Genomic DNA, 20,068 nt, shown 5'->3' with positions numbered 1-20,068 from the left:
CACAGGTTATCGAAAAATAAAAAAGCTCTAATAAAAGGATTTAAAAGTGGAGCCAGAGGTTTTTGGTATTTCAAGTGGAAAGATTAGCTTCTTCAAAGCAGCTATAAAAATACATAACACTTCTCCAGGAGAAAAGAAGAAAGAGCAGAGATCTCACCCTAATGACAGCAAAAACACCACACAATCTATCCATTCGCAATTCTCTTCAACTCACCAGAGCTGAAATCTCAGTATAACCAACTAACCTAAAATTAAGGGAAGAGAGCCACCTCCAAGCATGGACCTGCTTACCTGGGAGATGCTGCTCAATGCTAGTAAGAAATGAGCTAGAATTTCTAGCATATTGATAAAGGCTGACAGTGGGCAAGCAAGAGGAATAGAACCCCTTAGGCCCACAGAGAGGGGCAAATTCACACTCAGGTTCTTCTCCCTAGGCTTCCCCAGGTGTGACCATAAAAGACTGGCCAGGGGCTGGTCCAGTGGCACAGTGGTTGAGTTCATACATTCAGATCCCAGGCATGGACCTACACATTGTTCATCAAGCCATGCTGTGGCAGCATCCCACACACAAAATAGAGGAAGACTGGCACAGATGTTAGCTCAGGGCCAATCTTCCTCACATGGGGTTGGGAGTGGGGGACTGACCTGAGACCACCTCCCACTAGGTGCAGCCTGGGGGAGGGGAACAGCAGCCACTGTGGGAAAAGCACAATCCCATCTGGTTCCTTCTATCCTATCTGTACTGTGGAACAAAAGCCTTAAACTGCCAGGGAAGAGCAAAAACACCCTCTCCCTTTGGGCACTGGTGAAAGCCCATTGCAGCTGTGAATTTTGGTCAGTACAGCTAAGTCACCCATTTTACGAAGAGTCTAACTTAAAAACAGCATGCTTGTTAACAAACACAGCTTCAAGACCCCAGTCCCAAGTTTCAGCCAGGCCACCAGCCTAAACCCCTCCTCAACAAACACTATGGAGCCACCCAGGGGAGAGGAATCTTTCCAGGTCTTCGAGGCAAAAGAGAGAAAATCATGACCCAAGAGGGCGCTATGGTGGAAGAAAAGTTTAAAGATGACGAGTTGAGCATGGTTATGGAGGGAGGGAGGAAAATCAGAGAATAAAATTAATAATAATCGGGGAGTAAGGAGGATGGGTTATAAATTACTTAGCATGAATTTTCTTCTGAATGTTACATCAATGCAGTTGCTTAGACATGCAAGTTTAAGTTTTGTTTGAAATAAGGGAAAAAGTCCTACATGAATAGATGCCTGGATTAAATTTAGTATCAGATTTAATTTTTACAGTCAAGAACAATTAAATTGTCTGCTCGTATTTTCTGGATCATGAGAGCTATTCACACTGAAATGTCTAACATTTTGCTCGTTGTCAAAAAAAAAGCCTTCAAGTGCTGACATGAAGAATTGTGCTTCATTTCAAATTGTGCACATCACTGCAGTAACAGAAGCTCATCGCACATACGAGAGCAGACACCCTGGAAGGAAGATTCATCTCTTCTTCTAGATGATTTGACACAAGCAGTAGCATCCAACCTAAATATCAATGAATGCCTGTTTTAATATTTCTCCAATCTTATTCACAGTTACAAAATCAGGATAATTTCCTTCTTCTATTAACTGCCATTTATTGAACCAAGCATTATTTCAAAGAAAAGAAGCACTAGTCATTGAACTGTAATCCCATTTTAGATACCACATTAAACTTAACAAAGGCATTTAAACACTTCTGATGATTGAAAAATTAAACATGCTTAAATTATCGTCTCATTCTACAGATAGCCAAAACTTAAATGTATCTTATCCAATGGTTTCTAAAAGACAGAGTGAAAATGTATTCTTCCTCAGCTCTTTCTTTGCTCCAAAAAGCTCAGTACAAAGCTAAAAATTAAAATGAATCCAAAAAAGGTGAATGAAATCTCTCTTCAGACTGACTCCATCAGTTCTAACGTCTTTACAGCCAAATGGAGTCAGACAGAGGCAGGGAGGCGACCTGCACACTAGCCACAGCCTCGACTTTCCCTCTGAGGAGGGTCTCAGAAGCAGTGAAAAATAAGACCATGGGCTGGAGCACAGATTTCTGTTATATGTTTAATATTTCAAACACGAAACGTTAAGATATATTCATTTAAAGCAACTCAAATTGTACGTCAGCATATTTTTTTTGCTTTGAAGCTAGTTTCTGGAAATCTTAAAATCAGATGAAATTTATGTCTCTTAGGTCAGCATTAAAAGGAAAAATAAGGGAAGGGGGAGGTCTCTGCTTTGATTTTCTCATGATTAGGAAGCAACGTGATACTCTACATACGAAATGAATTATATTTCCCATGTGGATTAACTTTCTCTGCATACTCAAATTTCCATGTGTTCCAGGAAGCTTTTAATTTTAATTTTCAAAGCAAAACTAAGACTCGGAGAGGTACAGCACAATTGTTTTCCTTCTTTTATCGCCAGAATTACACAAAAGTTTTAATCCAAGCTTCTTCGGACAACCACGCTGCCTTTGCCACCTGTACGGGGCCCCTACAGGGCTCAGCACAAGACGGAATGGAGGGGGTGAAAGGCTCCGGCAGACCTGAGGGGACAACGGCCATGAAGACAATCAAGCCTTTCCGTCATCAGCAATGACATTTCCAGGATCTCCGAGGCTCAACTGCTACTGTCACATCACCTCCCAGAGCTGACATCCTTACTGTAGGACATAAACAAAGGGCCTAGGCCTTTTCCACACCCCTCCCCACATGCAGCACTGGGCCTCAGAAATAAACAGTTGGCTAGAATTCACTGAATTCTGCTGAAAATTTCAAAAGAAAAGCCCAATAGAGATTTTTAAAACTTAATGAGATTTTAAGTAAGGGCAAAAATAGTATCACACATTCTTGTACATCAAATGCTTTCCAAAATTCACTTACCAAATATTGACTAACTACTCAATGGCAACTATTTTGTTTCAGTATGAAGAACTGAACCACAAACTGAATTTATAGGTTTTAATACTGTTTAAGACTTACTGATTCTTTTTATTCTTCACCGTGACTCTCTTACTTATAATTTCCTTGCTTGTGAAATGAAGGTAGCATATCACCTATTTTATAGTTATTAGAAGGATTAAATTAATATTAATATAAATGCTTTGGAAACTGTAAAGCCATGTTATTTTGCTTTCTTCCTCTAAAAGCATCTACAATCTTATTTTATTTATAACTGGTCCCAACAACTCTCCATACCAGTTCCAATAGAATTTGCTGCAACGATAGAAATGTTCTGTTATCTGCCTATTGTTATAGCCACTTGCCATATGTGGTTATTCTGCACTTAAACTGTGGCTAGTGAGGATAAGAAACTGAATTTTTAATTTAAAAATTTAAATAGCCCCTGTGGTCAGTGGCTACCATATTGGACATCATAACTCTGTAGCTTCAGAAACACAATCTTTTCATTGCTAAAAACAAAAATTGCAAGAGAGAAAATTTTGTTCTCTCAGTCAGTTTTCATTCTTTTCAAAGTGGGACAGTCCTATAATAAAAATAAAAGACAACAACTCAGAGCAGCAAAACCCACTTGATACAGCTTATTTGGCGAATGGGGTCTTTAAAAATAAACTATCAAAACTTCACTTTAATGTACCTTATTTGGCAAGTGAGGTCTCCAAAATATCTAAATATTTTTACATTTAGAGATATATAGATCTTTATATATAGATCCAAAATACCTAAACATTTACCAAAGACTGGCACATCCGAGATGCTTCATGAATAACCATTGATGAAAGAAAAAAATTGGGAGACTGCCTTTTTGTGTACATCTCAGATGCCTAAATTAGAGGTTGACCTTGCCCTCCAACATCACCAGTGGACACCAGCTCTACTTCCTGAGTCACCTCTACTTGAAATGTGACACTTTTTTTAGGGACAGCAAATGTACAAGACAAGGACCCTTCCCTCTAGAAACTACAATCTACTTGGAGGAAAGAAACAAGAGAAAAGTTAACCAGTAGAAATTAACAGTCCAATACAACAGAACAACCACCATGGGGAGTTTATCACTAAAAGCCAGAGAACAAGTAAAGACATTTGGAGAGAGGACTGTTAGCCAGAGTGTTCCAAGGTCACTCACACAGACGAGGATTTGAATTAGGTCTTGGAGGAATGCAAAGATTTAAACGTCAAGTGCAAGGAGACAGGGAACAGTGAGTAGAAACTACTTTGACTGAAGGGGAAGGTTCAGGAAGGCGAGTGAATAGGATTTGACTGTGAAGGGTAGGCAGCTAAGGAATTTGAAGCCGTCCTGCATGGTAAACAATGGGGAGTCACTGAAGGTCACAGGAGAGAGAGACCACCAAGGTTATAAACAAAGCATTGAACTATTCATTCACCCCAAGCAGGCCCCTGGTGCTGACTATAGTCAGGCACAGTGCTAGGTGAGAGAGTTACAATGATGGCTGAGACAAGTCCTAACCTGGGCAAAGCTCACAACACAGCCAGGAACAGAGTCAGGGAAACAACTCGAACACAACGTGACATGTGTTTGTAGCAGAGTTTCGTGCAAAGCGCTAAGAAGCACAGGTGGGAGGGTTTAAACGTGGAGAGAAGGGCCAAGGAAGCCTTCACTAAGGAGGGGTCACCGAGTCAGACCCTGAAGAAAAAACCAAGGGCTCACCAGGCAGAGAAGACATACGAGTTACCTACAAACAAGCCCTCAGGAAATATAGAACTTGTTGGGAAGCTCACATTTCTGTGAAATTAAAGGTCGCTGAGGTTATATCTTTCAAATATACAGAGAGGATCAAATCCTTAGAAGCACAGTGTTAAAGAAGAATGTTACTGTATGAGCTATATTTTAGGATTGATCGTAGTCGTCAGTTGTCTTCTCAGCTATGATTTCAGAAGACTATGAATGCTAAAAGCATTGATAAAAATATTAGAATATAAGCAACACAGACCAACATATAGAACTAACTAAATGATCCAGTAGTATTTTAAACTATGAAAAGAAACATATTTGACATTCAAGGTAGAAAGAACGTTAATAAAAACAATCAAATGATCAATTGTGAAGACTTTATTTAGGCCAGATACAATTTCAACATTTTTCTCTGGCAGAAATTGTTTACAATAGTCATGCAAAAAGCAGGGGAAAAACGGGGGGGGGGGGGAACGAGAGAACTGTGCTTAAGAAAATGTCTTCTCTTTTAGGAAAGTAAGAAGAGTCCTTGCTTTTAAAAGCATCAGGCTTCCACCTGCCAACTGGATCAATTCCAATCACATACGATGATACTGTCTTCATTTGCCACCCCCACTTTGCCTGTTAGCATGGCACAAAATAAACAATTTTTTGCAAGAATATTACCTACAGATGTTCACATCATATACAGCTGAAATTCTGAGCAAGCAATATTAACAATTACATTTTAAAATACAGTATTGTTACTGGAAATTAAATATACTTGCTGCCTAAGATAAAACAAAACATGAAGGAAACAAACCCTAAAGTCAAGCGACAAAGCAACTTCATGAATTCCACTTAAAATCAATGACGGGGTTTTGCTAAAAACAAGGTAAACTCATAGCAGGTAATACCTGTAAAATACTCAGTAACAAAAGATGAAAGACTTGATTTTATAGCCAAGTTTTGTAATTCACCAACAGTAGAAATCTAACTTTTAAATTACTGAGGTCTCATGTAATTCAGTGTATAATTACAGAAAGAAAGCTTTAAAAAATTATAATTTAACCCAGCAATTGCATTCTTGGGCATTTCCCCCAGAGAAATGTGTTATGGTAACACATTTGTGTTATGATAACTCATGTTATGATAACACAAAAACCTGTACACAAATACTTATTGCAGCTCTATTTCTAAGTTGCAATTATAAACTGAAAATAACCCAGATGTCCTTCGACAGGCGAATGATTAAACAAACAGTGGTATATCCCTATTATGGAATACTACTAAGCAGTAAAACAGAAGAGAATATTGATACTTGTAACAACCTGGATGAATCTCTAAAGAATTACCCTGAGTGAAAAAGAAAAAAACAAAAACAAAACTCCAAAGTTACATACTGTATGATTCCATTTATATAGTATTCTTAAAATGACAAAATTATAGAAATGGAGCACAATTAGTGGTTGCTAGGGATTAAGGAGGTGGTGAAGGCGGAAGAGAAGTGGAGGGTGTGACTGAAAAAGGGCAACATGAGGGACCCTTGTAGTGATGAGAATGTTCTGTATCTTGATTGTATCCACGTCAGTATCCTGGCTGTGAAGCTGTACTACAGTCCTGCAAGATATTACCACTGAGGGAAACTGGGTACAGGGTACACAGGGTCTCTGTGTTATTTCTTATAACTGCATGTGAATTCATAATCATCTCACAATTGAAAGGTTAATTTTTAAAAATTATAATTTGTTCAAATTTTGTCACAGTGATTACTTGAGGTTGGGGGAGGAACCACCAAAATGTTTAAAAGTATTTCTGACAACACTATTAAAACTAAACAAAGGTTTGCTGCACCCATTAGGTCAAAATAAGCTATGAAATTTCCTGTTTTATTACATTTAATGTTTATGTAATTTTATAGTACTAATTATAGTTGTATCATTTTAGTAACATTTTTCCTTTGAAAAACTTCATGTGCTTAAAATTACATCTACTTTTGAGCTCAATTCATCAGTGAGTATACAAAAGGTATTACTAATTCACAAAAGGCGAGGACATGGAAAGTTCGCTCCATGTGATACTGCCGAAGCCAGGCCAAGCTGCTCGTGGTGCGCAATGGCTGCACATTAACAGCATGAGAAAGAGTCCTGTGTAAGACTTCATCTCGCCATAGTTATGATCCAAGCAATTAAAGTTAAAATGAACATGAATCAATCTACTTAAAATCTTCTAATGTTTTTCAGTAAGGAATTTGATGTAATAAGTTATTTATCTAGCAAGTTGTATTACAAAGGTAATTCTTTTACAAGGCACAACGCAGTTTTTCCAGTGAAACATGAATGATAAGTAATTTTGAGGGTTTAAGACCAAAAAGTTTACAGAAGTAGTTTATAAAAGGAAAGAGGGCTGGTATTAGGCAGAGCGAAGTTTATCCAACAGTAATAGGTGAAGGCATTTCAAGATTGAGATTCAAAACTCATTCATTCATTTAAGGTATCCAGAAAGACTAGAGGTCAAGACTAAGTCATACAAAAAGACAAAATTCCTTTTGTTGACATCTAGGGACAGCTAATCTTCAACAAAGGTGCCAAGAACATACAATGGAGAAAAGATAGTCTCTTCAATAAATGGTGTTGGGAAAACTGGACAGCCACATGCAAAAGAATGAAGGTAAACCACTATCTCATGCCATACACAAAAATGAACTCAAAATGGATCAAAGACTTGAAAATAAGTCCTGAAACTATAACACTTCTGGAAGATAATATCGGTAGTACACTCTTTAACATCGAACTAAAAAGGATCTTTTCAAATACCATGTCCTCTCAGACAAGGGAAATAAAAGAAAAAATAAACAAGTGGGAATTCATCAGACTAAAGAGCTTCTGCAAGGCAAAAGAAACTAGAATCAAAACAAAGAGACAACCCACCAACTGGGAGAAAATATTTGCAAATTATATATCTGACAAGGGGTTAATCTCCATAACATATAAGGAACTCACACAAATGAACAATAAGAAAAGTAACAACCCGATCAAAAAATGGTCAGAGGAGATGAACAGACATTTTTCCAAAGAAGATATGCAGATGGCCAGTAAACACACGAAAAGAGGTTCGACATCACTAACCATCAGGGAAATGCAAGTCAAAACTACACTAAGATATCACCTTATGCCTGTTAAAATGGCTATAATCACTAAGACTAAAAAATAACAAATGTTGGAGAGGGTGTGGAGAGAAGGGAACCCTCATACACTGCTGGTGGGAATGCAAACGGATGCAGCCATTGTGGAAAACAGTACGGAGATTCCTCAAAAAACTAGAAATAGAACTACCATATGACTCAGCTATCCCACTACTGGTTATGCACCCAATTTGAAATCAACAATCCAAAATAACGTATGCATCCCTATGTTCATTGCAGCACTATTCACAATAGCCAAGATGTGGAAGCCATCCAAGTGCCCATCGACCAATGATTGGATAAAGAAGATGTGGTATACACACACACAGACACACACAGACACACACAGACACACACACACACACACGCACACACACACACACACACACACACACACAGTGGAATACTACTCAGCCAGAAAAAAGACAAATTCATCCCATTTGCAATAACATGGAAGGACCTAGAGGGAATTACGCTAAGTGAAATAAGTCAGTCTGAGAAAGACAAACACCAGATGATTTCACTCATATGTGGAATACAAACAAATACATGGACAAAGAAAACAGATCAGTGGTTACCAGGGGAAGGGAGGGGTGGCACAGAGGGTGAAGGGAAGCACTCATGTGGTGAGAGTCAAGAAACAATGTACAACTGAAATCTCACATTGATGTAAACTATTATGAATGCAATAAAAATAAGTAAATAAATAAAAGAATAAAATGATTTAAATATAAACAGGCCCGTCCTGCTGCCACTCCTCTGTCAGGAGATTTAAACGGGCCCATCTCTGATGAAGAAGAACCTTCTGGGAAGAGAGAGGCAGCCTGGCAGGGAGAGACGCTCAAAGGGGGAAAAAAAAATTCCTTGTATTGAGCAGCTCAGGGAAGAAGGCCATGGGAACGTGGAACCGATATACTCCAGTTACACCTTAGGACGGTGGATCTATGGATTTATGTTATTTCTAAGGAAACTGTATTCAGAGTTTCAAACAAGTGACCCACAAACAATATTTCGGAAAATTGACACCTGCCAATATACTGTCCAAAGATTTCAGACTGACACATATTTTTCTCCTACTGACAGTTTGAGTTAGACATTTAACAACTGAATTGTTTATCACAGGTCTCAAAAGAACAGCAGTTCTTGTAAAAGTCCAGTTGGGTATTCTGATTCCTTTTTCAGTGCTTTTTAAAAACTGACTGTTGCTTATTCAGTCATTGACAAATTGACAATAAGTGGAAAATTCCCACCAGTGCATAAGTCTGAGATTCAAGGTAAGATTCAATGAGACCATTTATTCTAGCAGAAGTCACAAGAGATCTTCAAAGCATTCTCCTGTTTATTCATAACAACGGAAGGGAATACTTTCATAACAGATAATAAGTTTGGACTTATAAAGGCATATAAATTGCATGAAGAATAAAGAAAAGCACAAAACACAATAAAGCAAAGTACTGCTGTATGAAAATGGAAATAAGAACGTACTTAAGATGGCAAGTCTTCAGGCATAAATTATGGTTCTTCATAAATGATGCATTATCATTGAGACCAATTATTTTACATGGGCTATGTGGCAAAGTATTTCAGGAAATATACCCCAAATAATCAAGTTCATGTTAAAACCTTTTCTGAAATCACTGGCTTATCGTTGGTAAGGAGCACCTTTTCAGACGCAGGCTTTTTCCAAAGAAAGGCAATAACAGTGGTTAACGCAGCTGTCTATCTAGATTCTGGTAATACAACAAGTAACACACAACTAAAAAGGTAGGTTTAGCTGAAACCTAGTTAATACAAGTCATTTTACAGCTCATCCTTAACACTTAGAGAACAATCTTGCATATTTATTTATATATCAAAGTTTTCTAGGATAACTCTTCCCAGTTTGTGTGTCTTATCTTTCCCAACTAGACTGTAAAATTAATCACAGATTCCTCAAAGATGGAGACTCTCAATATGAATCCAATATAGACTGTAAAACTCCCTGGGGGAAATAATTTTTTGGCCATGAGGCCTAGCACAGAGTCTGATACAGAGCAGGGGACTAATGAGCGTTGATTTAACAGAAGTAAAATGAATGACATATCTTTTAAAATAAGTATCCAAAACAGAACACAACACTTCACACACAGTAGCAATCCAGCAAATATCTGAAGCTTAATTGCTTCTAGTCCCCTTGCTTGGACACCCAGTGGTACTCAGGAGTAAGAAGTTACTTGTAACTAGATCAGTCCTTGTTTCCCATTCACTCCAGGATACAGATGTCAGAAAACACGATGCAATTCACTGCAAAGTGGTTATTACTGGTTTCCATTTTACACGAGTGTTTACACTTCTCATGAAGGCATGGAACCTGAAGAGCGTGTTCAATCGTTTACTTTGATCACGACACTGAGAATTCATTTAATACTGCATATATTAGTAGTATAACTGATTCTCCTTTTTGAAAATAATGTACTTATTGCATTAGCAAAAGGAAACAGCCAATCTCTCTTTTTTGGGGGGGAGGGGATGAGGAAGATTGGCCCTGAGCTAACCTCTGTTGCCAATCTTCCTCTTATTGCTTGAAGAAGACTGTTGCTGAGCTAACATCTTTGCCAATCTTCCTCTATTTTTCTGTGGGATGCTGCCACAGCATGGCTTGATGAGCAGTGTGGAGGTCTGCACCAAGGATCCGGACCAACAAAGCACAGTGTACAAACTTAATCACTACACCACTGGGCTAGCTCTCCAATCTCAATATTTTTAAACCACTGTTTCTGGATGTATACATGTCTAAGTTCTACAGGGACTTTTTTTTTCTCTCTCTCTTTGTGAAAGAGAGCAGCATCTAGGAGAAAGTCTCATCACTGGATTTTTTAATTGCTTTTTTTTGAGGAAGATTAGCCCTGAGCTAACATCTACCACCAATCCTCCTCTTTTTGCTGAGAAAGATTGGCCCCGAGCTAAGACCCGTGCCCATCTTCCTCTGCTTTATATCTGGGATGCCTGCCACAGCATGGCTTGATAAGCAGTGTGTAGGTCTACACCAGGGATCTGAACTGGCGAACCCTGGGCTGCTGAAGCAGAATGTGAGAACTTAACCACTACGCTACCACGCCAGCCCCTAATTGCCTTTTTTGTTTTTAAACACAAATCCCAGAGCACAAATCCAAATAAAATATCATCCTGTTGAAATCCATCACAATTTCTGAACATTAGTAGGTTGTCTATATGCAAAAATTAGAGTTAAAAGTATCTATATTCTATAATGATAGATGGATCAGTGAGTTTCTATGAACATAAAGTGACCAAGCACTATGTCTTTGCAGAGGAACAACTCTGTGTCAGTTATTTAATTTCTCTGAGGACAAATCAGACCTTTCAGGACAAATCAAACCAAAGCAAATGGTAAGGGGGTCTTTCTCATTTTAATAAAACTAGTCCCCTCTAACCACCACCTAAATTCTCCTTCTGTTTCTATCCAACTTCTGGAAAATTTAGTCTCAGTCAGGGGTTAAACCTTAAATGTGCAGCACAGACTGGCTATTAATAAATAAGTCCAAGAGGGTAGCCACTAACTCAGCTGTTACAGAGTCAAATGTTTGTCTGCCTGCAACACTTATGCATTCAGGAGCTGAGCATTTCAGGCAGGAGCTGAGCATTTCAGGCAGACAACTTCAATTTTCTTCTCTTATCCCGGAGGGTAAATTGTAATAAATTCTTGAGGAGAAGATGGTACATTCTTGCTGAGGAGAAAAATACAATGGAATGAGAATGCTTGATGTTCTAAGAGTCGGGAAATATAAGTACTAGAAGAACTCGAGAGAAACTAATCTAACTCCCTCATTTCACAGATGAGAAAAACTAGAGCCCAGAAGAGTTAAATGACTTGCTGAGACACACACCCACTTAGTAGCACAGGCAGGACTAGAACTAAAGCCTCTTGATACCTATTAAACCACTGTCAGTTGGTTTACATCAAGTATCTTCCAAACTTCTCTAGACTGTCTTGCTTTGACGGTTTCCTGCCAATTTCACGTGTGATTAATTTCGCGCAGAAAAGGCAGCTTAAAGAGTTAATATACAAGCTGCATTTTAGTCCCTAAATGATTAACACTTTCTAACACTTTCATGCATTGACTAGCAGAGACATTGTATAAAATGACTACCACTTAGAATTACAAATGCAATCATTGTATACATATTTAAAAGGCATGTTCTACATTTTGCAATTGTTTCCACTTCTGGCTCCTGTAATATAACACGATCAGTCTTCATCTTTTAAACCTAACAGTTTATTAAGGTGTATTTACCCAAACCTCCTACATGTGCTGGTTACTTGTGTTTACATGCTTCTAAGTACTGCTGACATAAAGAAGGTATAACTTCCCTATTTTAACCAGGCCCTTATTTGATTTATTTTGCTAGGTTCTCTTCCTTGCAGGCAATCTCCACAAACTATCAAACTGATAATTATTTTCCTTTAGTAGTTTCTTTCTTTCCTGAAATATCTTTTTTCTTTAATTTTTGTTAAAGATTTCATTTTTTTCCTTTTTCTCCCCAAAGCCTCCTGGTACATAGTTGTATATTCTTTGTTGTGGGTCCTTCTAGTTGTGGCACGTGGGACGCCACCTCAGCATGGTTCGAGAGCAGTGCCATGTCTGCGCCCAGGATTCAAACCAATGAAACAGGGGGCCGCCGGCAGTGGAGCATGCGAACTTAATCACTCGGCCACGGGGCCAGCCCCCTGAAGTATCTTTTTTAGATTCATAACCAGATTGACTAAGATGACAGAAAGCAAATCAAATAATTTGCCTGGCATATAGCAGATGCTACAGAAAGCATCATTAAGTACCACAGAGTAAAAGTAAAAATAATAACCTCACTGTATTAAGTGCTGGCTCTGAGTTAGACCCTGTTGTAAGTGCTTTACGTGCATTAACTCTTTTAGTCCTCACAACAATCATATGAGGTGGATGCTCTTATTACTCTGCTTTACAGATGAGCAAAATGAGATCCAGAGGGATTATATAACTTACCAAGTTACACACCTAGCAAACAGAAGTGCCAGAATTGAACTGCTGGTCTGACTGCTAACCACGGCACCTCACTGCCTTAATAAACTTCTCACAGGCTTCAATCAGTGTGAAGGTGAAATCCCAAGGGCTTTCCCTGGCCTGAACCACCATGGTTAATCTCAGACTAGGTGCAGGGAGACAGGAAGACCTCGAAAACGTTGTATGCTTTAATCCCTTCCCCTCACTTCCCAAAATGATACTGTTCTAAAAAAGAAAAAACTATTTAAGATGAACACGAAGGAGATTCAAAAGTCTTAAAAGAGATTCCCAACTTCCTTGTTGCCATGATTTGGGGTAGCAAGGGGTACAGGACTGATTATATACACAAATGCTTAAGAAATCGTATTTTCTTAAAAAAATAAGAAAGACACTGAGGACTCTGGGAATCTTGAGCTGAAATGTATCTTAGATCAAGGCAATCCAAATCCTGCATTTTTAAAAGGAGGAAGCTATAATGAAATGTTAGGTGGTTTGTCGAGGTCCCAGATTTTCGAGGCATGGCTCCTAATTTCTAGCTTAGGGTGCTTTTCACCTCCCTCTGTCTGCAATTTAAGAGAGTGCTTATAGTGGACCAGAATGTCAGACGCCACCTATCCAGTGTTTCAAAAGTCTATCTGGGGGCCAGCCCCATGGCCGAGTGGTTAAGCTCACAAGCTCCGCTTTGGCAGCCCAGGGTTTCGCTACTTTGGATCCTACGCGTGGAAATGGTACCGCTCGTCAGCCCATGTTGAGGCGGTGTCCCACATGCTACAACTAGAAGGACCCACAACTAAAATATACAACTATATACTGGGGAGATTTGGGGAGACAAAGCAGGTAAAAAAAAAAAAAAAAAGATTGGCAGCAGTTGTTAGCTCAGGTGCCAATCTTAAAAAAAATAAAAAAAAGTCTATCTGTAAGTGGGTTGTGTCAATGAAAAACTGTATTCCAAGTACCAGGCCAGGCCCCCAAAGCCTGCAGGGTACCCTGAGATCCCCACTTCACCTACACATTTTACCTAACTTTCATATATAACACCATTTTTATGACAAAAACCTACATCCGCTCTAAATTCAACCTGGAACACCAGGCACCAACTTCCATATTCCACGTACAGTTGTCCCTCGGTATCCATGGAGGATTGATTCCAGGAACCCCCGCGGATACCAAAATCTGCAGATGCTCAAGTCCTTTCTATAAAACGGCATAGTACAATGAATACAGTCGGCGCTCCGTAACCACAAGTTTCCCATCCTGGGTTGGCTGCATCCGCAGATGCGAAACCCTCGGATATGAGTGCTGACTGTAAGGGGCCCCTGAAAAGGGGCTTTCTCTGCCTCTCCAGACAGATGCATTGGTGATGTGTGTGTGGGGGGCGGGGGAGGGAATCTAGATTCAGGAAGAGCAGGATAAACATCCTTGGATATTTGCAACTCACAAAATTTATATTTAATACAGATAGTAACTGTAGAAGTCAAACATGCTTTGGCTGTTGGAGAAAGAGGATCACGGGTTCCCCTGGCCCTCTCTCTCCCTAACTTTCAATTGTGAGTTCTGGACTTTGCCAGGGCTATATGATATAATATCTGCCTATAGGGATTGGCATCTACCCAATCAGCAGGTATTATTCAGTTCATAAAAAATGCTTCTTCAAAACGACATGACTTAAAATAATTCCAACACTTCCATATTTTAAAATGCATATTTTATAGTATTAAAAACTTACAATCCAATCTCTAACATTTTTATCATCTGCAATGAATCACTATATGAGTCATAATAAACTACATTATCAAGACTATGAATAATAAAATGACCAGCAATGTAGCCAACACTTATTGGTATATCAAATACAAGGAAATCTAAATTACAAAAAGAAAAGACAACTTAGACGAATGACAAATGGGATACTCCAGCATTCTAGGTTTAATTGAAGAGCACCATCATGTAATATCCCCAATTTAGTTTGGTAACACAGCCTCCAAAAGATTAAGACAATTCCATTGAATTATGAAGGTGAGAATGTGAGCGAGATTTGCATGTTGTACAACTTCTCAACTGAAACCAGCGAGCACAAGAATTATTGCTCTTTGTGACTTAGGGCCTGGTCCCCTTACCCTAAAAAAAGGCTGTTATTTCTTACAGTTGGGCATCACAATGACCTGCTGACTGCTATCATCACTTCCTGGCAGTATACGAAGCTTTACATCCAGGTATGCTTCCAGTTCTACTCCTTCTCTCTCTGTTTGCAGCTATTTGTAGTCACAGTTTGGGTGTGAAATAGTTACTTAGTTTTCCAAACATATCCAGTCCACTGGTGCTATGTTTCAGATTCCTCCTCCCCCTTCAGTGCAGGAAAGGCTCTACAAAACCATTTAACACATTGAAGAAGTAATTATCTCCCAGTACACCGAAGGCGTGAAGGCAACTTCCCAAAGTGACATACAGTTCCACGGGTGTTTATGCCCTAGAATAACCTCGACTTTATCTTCCAATTAAGAATGAAAGTATGATGTCCATTTTAGAACTAAGCAAATTAGGGGCATACTTCTTGATTGAAATAGAAAAAAATATTAGACTACAGAGCATTCTCAAAATATCTTAATAATTCAAAGCAGTAAGGTGAGGGGCTGGACTTATCAAATAATTGGCATCGTCAAGGGTATGAAAATTCTCTATTTAAATCGATCCCTGGTCAACAGCAAGGAAATCATTTAGTTTTAAAATTGGCAATAATTGGATTTTTAAAAATTAAGTGAATTTAAAAGTTTTGAATTAAATTTACTTTCCCAAGTTGTATAGCTTGGAAAAGAAAGAAAACTGCAATTCTGACTTAATAGAGACTTAATCCAAATACTGAAGGTCATGAAATTGCTAAAGTTTTTATTAAACTGAGTTTGGTAGCAGTTTCTTTAAATTCAAATTATATTACAGCTATTCACAGAATTAGGTTTGCTTTATTCAGCTTGTAAATGCAGCAATAACATATTTTTTTTTTCTGGATGAATGCCAGCTGCTCCTACTTTCTGCTTACCTTTTCTTATGCTTTCCATCATTACCTGGCTCCCTACCTCCCTCCAAAAAGAGTACGGATAAGAATTAAGATAACTGGACAAGTGAGCTCCCCAATTTAGTATCTTCAGTATGACATACAAGACATGAAATGCAGTACCTTCTTATATAATAGTGGGGGTTGGGAGGGAATGTACTCTGATCACAGCACAGTTTATGTTATCTTCAATTCTGAACAATCACTAGTTTAAAACTTCCTCTCTTCAAATATCTATAACAAACAATATATTTCTAACTGAAATCCTACCTTTACTTGAAGCAGGTAAAACTATTTGCACAGCCAATCATGTAAATACATTATCTATATACTTGAAAGGGCTATTTCAATTTCTAATGTAGCAGAGAAACTAAATGTGATTTTCCAATGTTCACATCAAATCAAATAAGCACGTGTTAAATTCTGCTGTAATATGATATTGTTACATAATAAGTTTCCTGTTGGCATCTACAAACACCTCCCAATACCCTACACAGTGTTATGAACTCTAAGTTAGAGTTAAATCTCTAAATTAGAAGGTCCACTGATTGTGGACATACCTGAAAAATAATGTAGCATCCAAAAGACACAAGCTTTCCCAATGCAAAGTACGTTTTTCCCCATTTTTACTTTCCGTTGGGTCCTTAACTATGCCTCTCATCTTATACTTTTCAATGCCCTTGATCCACACAAAGTAGGTGTTGGAAAGACAGCCGAACAATCAACTTATTATCTTCCTGAATCTGATACAAAATAACCAAGGGTGGAGAGGCTTATAGTAAACTCAACCTCCAAAGCATACTGTGTCAAATAAAAGCACACACAGTATGCTTTTCAACATCGAGAAACACTTCTTTTGGACATCAGTTATTTTCATATTGCCATTTTCCATAACTGCTTCACAGGCACCAGAAATGAAGATACTTCTATAGCAATATACTGCATTCAAAAAGAGAAGCTGTCTTCTACCTTCCCTTTAAAATAAAAGAATCTAAGCCCAATTCTAGAGAAGCACCTTCTGTCAAAAATTTGCTTTTCTGAATTAAAGAAAATAAAATTTGCCCCCAAATGTATACTAATCATTACTGATTTTACACATAATTACTATTCTTTGAAAGTTGTAGGACTGTGTTTATTTTTCAGCCAAACTGAGTAACAAAAAGAGAAAGAACTGCGACCTCAACTAATGAATTACATCTTGAAATATACATGATTGTGTTGTCCCCGTGTTACTTTCAATGGTAACTGACACGCCCCGAATTTAACTGTACCAGACAGTTCTATCTGTCCCATCGCTGATCACACACTGCTTCTCTGTTTCTATTCATTATGTATTATAAGAGGTCTAAACACAGCCCAGTATGACAAGAAAAAATTACAATTCTTATGACAGTAAAGTGATGCATTCAAGATCTGTCTTGTAGTACATCCCTGTCCATGAGCATTAACAGACATTTTTTTATAAAGCTAAAATACGTCGGCTGCAAGATCATTACTCTAAGAACCTTCAGCACCCTTTCCTGCAGGTTTTCAGAAAATCCTCGTAAAAAAAAGCAGCATTCAAACCTTGCAAACCAAACTTGCCAAGAACCTTGTGCAATGATCAATAACCTTGGCTACACCGCCATTGGCCCTAAATTCGCGTTCCTGGAGACCAATGCAGCAAAAACCCAAACGAAGGGCTAGCTGAAACCCAACAGAACTGCCGCGCTTCCCCTCCGCCGCCCTCTCTGCCGCATGGAGAGAGGCAAGGGGAGGAGAGGATTGGAGCGAGGCTCACCAGCTCCGAAGATGCTCCGGTGACCTCCGGCTGCGCGGCTAGAGCTGGGCCGGGAAGGCGCTACTGCAGCCGCGGCTGGCCGTGTGGACTATGCCCCTGGTGCATTCCTCGCATTCCTGCACAATCTGTCGCCAGCCGAGGAGCCCGCGGCGCGCGTCCCCCCGGACACACACACCTGCCTACTGCTGCGCCCCGAGCGGCCACGGCCGCCGCGGCGCCTCCACTGCCCGCGCTGTTTGTCGCACTCAGCCAACACGCAGCCAAATCTCGGCCCCGCCGCTCACCCCCTCGCTTCCCGGGTAGGGGGAAAAGGGGAGAGGGTCGGGCAGCCCCGGCGGCCAGCAGGGACACCCAATCTGCCAAGGGGGTGCCGCAGCTCCGCTTCAACTCCCGGCAGGGAGAGGAGGAAGCGGCGGCGCAGGAGAACAGCCGGGGAAGCTCCGGGCTGGGGAAACGGGAGGGGTGGAGCGTGAGGATTCGCGGCGAGCAGAGAGGGGCGCACTGGACAGAGGAGGGTGGGCAGGACTGGCAGGAGCGCGGGACTCAGGGGACAAACGCAAGACGGTGCAGGCAGCAGGGGCGTGGGAGGAAGGGGAGGGGGCCAGGATGCAGGATCTGGGGCTGGAGGGACGGACAGACGGCCCGGAGGGCTGGGGAAGGCGGGTGCCCCGGGGTGCTAGGGGCGCGGGGCGGCGAGCCAGGCGGGCAGGAGCGGGGAAGCCTCTGGGCTGGCGTCCAGGAGAGCTCGACCGTGCCGCTCAAGTTCGGGGCTGGGGGCTCTGTATCCGAAAAGGCCAAGGTGGGGAAGGGTCGTGAGCGGCGTGAGGGGGAGACTCGGGGAGAGTAATCGCCGGGAAAAGCAAATGGAGGGTGAAACTTGTGCGCCTGCCGGGGGGAGGGGAACAGGCAGGCGAGTGCGGGCAGGAACACGAGGCGGGGCAGGAAAGCCGAGGCGGCCGCGAGGCGGTGGGGACGGAGTAACGCGAGGGAGGCGCCCGTCCCCCCGGCGCCCCTCGCAGGCAGGTCCCGGCTCGAGCGGGAGGGCCGGGGGTCTCGTGAGCAGGAGTCTCCGCGCCCGCCCGCGAGCCCGCACACTTACTTTCCAGGTTAGGCAGCGGCCGTCGTCGCTCCGGGGATCAGGGACATGGGCTCCGAGGGGTCGCCGCTGCGACACCCGAAAAAATTAAAAAAGTGCCGCGGCCGAGCGGCTGCCCGCCCCTCCCTCCCCCACCCGCCCCCTCCCCCGAAGCGGCTCTCCCACCACCCCCGGCGGCGGCGGTGGCCAACTTGCCCCGCTACCCCGTGCCCATGGTGCCGCCTCCGCGGCTGGCGTCGACACGGACTCAGCCCCGGAGCCCCCTCTACTGCCCAGAGGCCGCCGCCACCCGCCCAGCCGCCAGCCCGCCTGCCCAGCCAGCCCCGGGCTCCCGGGAACGTCAGCACGCCGCCGTCTCCGGACTTGCTCTCCGCCAACCCCATTGGTCCAAAGGAGAAGGCTGGCCCTCCCCATTGGCCCGGCCCTCATATTGAACGGGCCAATGGGAACTGCTGTTTCAGGTCGCCATAGAGACCGATGCCGTTTAAGAGCGAAAGGGCCTGGCCAAGGTGGGGAGTGCGGATGAAGATGTCTCTGGCTTTGGGCGCAGGAGCAGGTGGGAGAAAGATGTACAGGGGGGTTCCCGGGCGCTGGCTCTGAAATCGGGGGCAGCTTTTGCTTTTGCTGCCTGTCAACTCCAGCTGTGCATGGTAGGGTTTGTACCTGGCGTCAAAGGCAGGAACAGCTGAGCCCTTGTACGAATCCCTGAAGGTGAGAGCTTAGGAGTGGGCGTTTCACTTTTTCTGCGTCTGGGGAGCCCCTGAGGCTATGCCCTTTGACCTTTGACATGTGTGCAGCTTCTGCTTCTCCAGGTGAGTTTGCACCCGTCCCTTAAATCTCCGCTTCTTCCTGACACCACCGATCCGCCTAAATTCCACTTGTTTTTCCCAAACACTCCCCCTTACCTGGGGCGGATCTTGCCTCAAAATTGTGGGTCTTTAAACTTACAGCCTTGCCTAACGAGATTCAAAGAGAATTTCCTTTGGATGATATTTTGGTAAGGAAATGGGCTGAGGTGTTGTATAGTGGATGTCATCGGGTCAACACATAAGAAAATGTGCTCTCTGCTTCCCAAAGCAAACCTCTAATCTCTTCGCTAAGGAGACTAAACACTCATCTGTGCATTCTGCACTGTGAGCTTGACAGGTTGCTTGCTCTTTCCTCTAAGAGGTTGCAGGGTGGGGAAAGACACAGGTGACAGAGTCAATCCTTCATGCCTTCTAATGATTTCACAAGAGAGTAAAGGAAAT

General features: G+C 41.6%; 2 protein-coding genes and 1 pseudogene across 20 annotated transcripts in view; 2 read left to right on the top strand and 1 right to left on the bottom strand.

Moving 5' to 3' along the window:
- The window catches only part of LOC124238687 (tigger transposable element-derived protein 1-like), a 56,457-nt pseudogene extending 38,262 nt beyond the window's left edge, over positions 1-18,195 (top strand).
- PKP4 (plakophilin 4) overlaps positions 1-18,973 on the bottom strand; it is a 232,102-nt gene extending 213,129 nt beyond the window's left edge. For 4 of the 9 annotated variants that reach the window (XM_046657988.1, XM_046657985.1, XM_046657989.1 and 1 more), the window contains exon 1: positions 18,822-18,971. The gene's annotated coding sequence lies outside the window, so the exon portion shown is untranslated. Of the gene's footprint in view, positions 1-17,722; positions 17,855-18,821 lie in introns of those variants that run through there. The other 5 variants (XM_046657983.1, XM_046657986.1, XM_046657995.1 and 2 more) reach the window with 4 other exon arrangements.
- Positions 18,974-19,317: 344 nt separating this feature from the next.
- Positions 19,318-20,068, top strand: part of CCDC148 (coiled-coil domain containing 148) — a 227,982-nt gene continuing 227,231 nt past the window's right edge. For 5 of the 11 annotated variants that reach the window (XM_046657864.1, XM_046657862.1, XM_046657855.1 and 2 more), the window contains exon 1: positions 19,348-19,630. Coding sequence is in view for 2 of the 11 variants with exons in the window: in XM_046657855.1 (XP_046513811.1) it covers positions 19,606-19,630 (25 nt within the window). In the remaining 9 variants the exon portion in view is untranslated. Of the gene's footprint in view, positions 19,631-20,068 lie in introns of all 11 variants that reach the window. The other 6 variants (XM_046657865.1, XM_046657863.1, XM_046657861.1 and 3 more) reach the window with 3 other exon arrangements.

This window comes from Equus quagga, chromosome 4 (genome assembly GCF_021613505.1).
Source record: "Equus quagga isolate Etosha38 chromosome 4, UCLA_HA_Equagga_1.0, whole genome shotgun sequence".
Lineage (NCBI taxonomy): Eukaryota > Metazoa > Chordata > Mammalia > Perissodactyla > Equidae > Equus > Equus quagga.
Note: the sequence above shows the minus strand (reverse complement) of the source record. Positions and strands in the feature narration are given on the sequence as shown.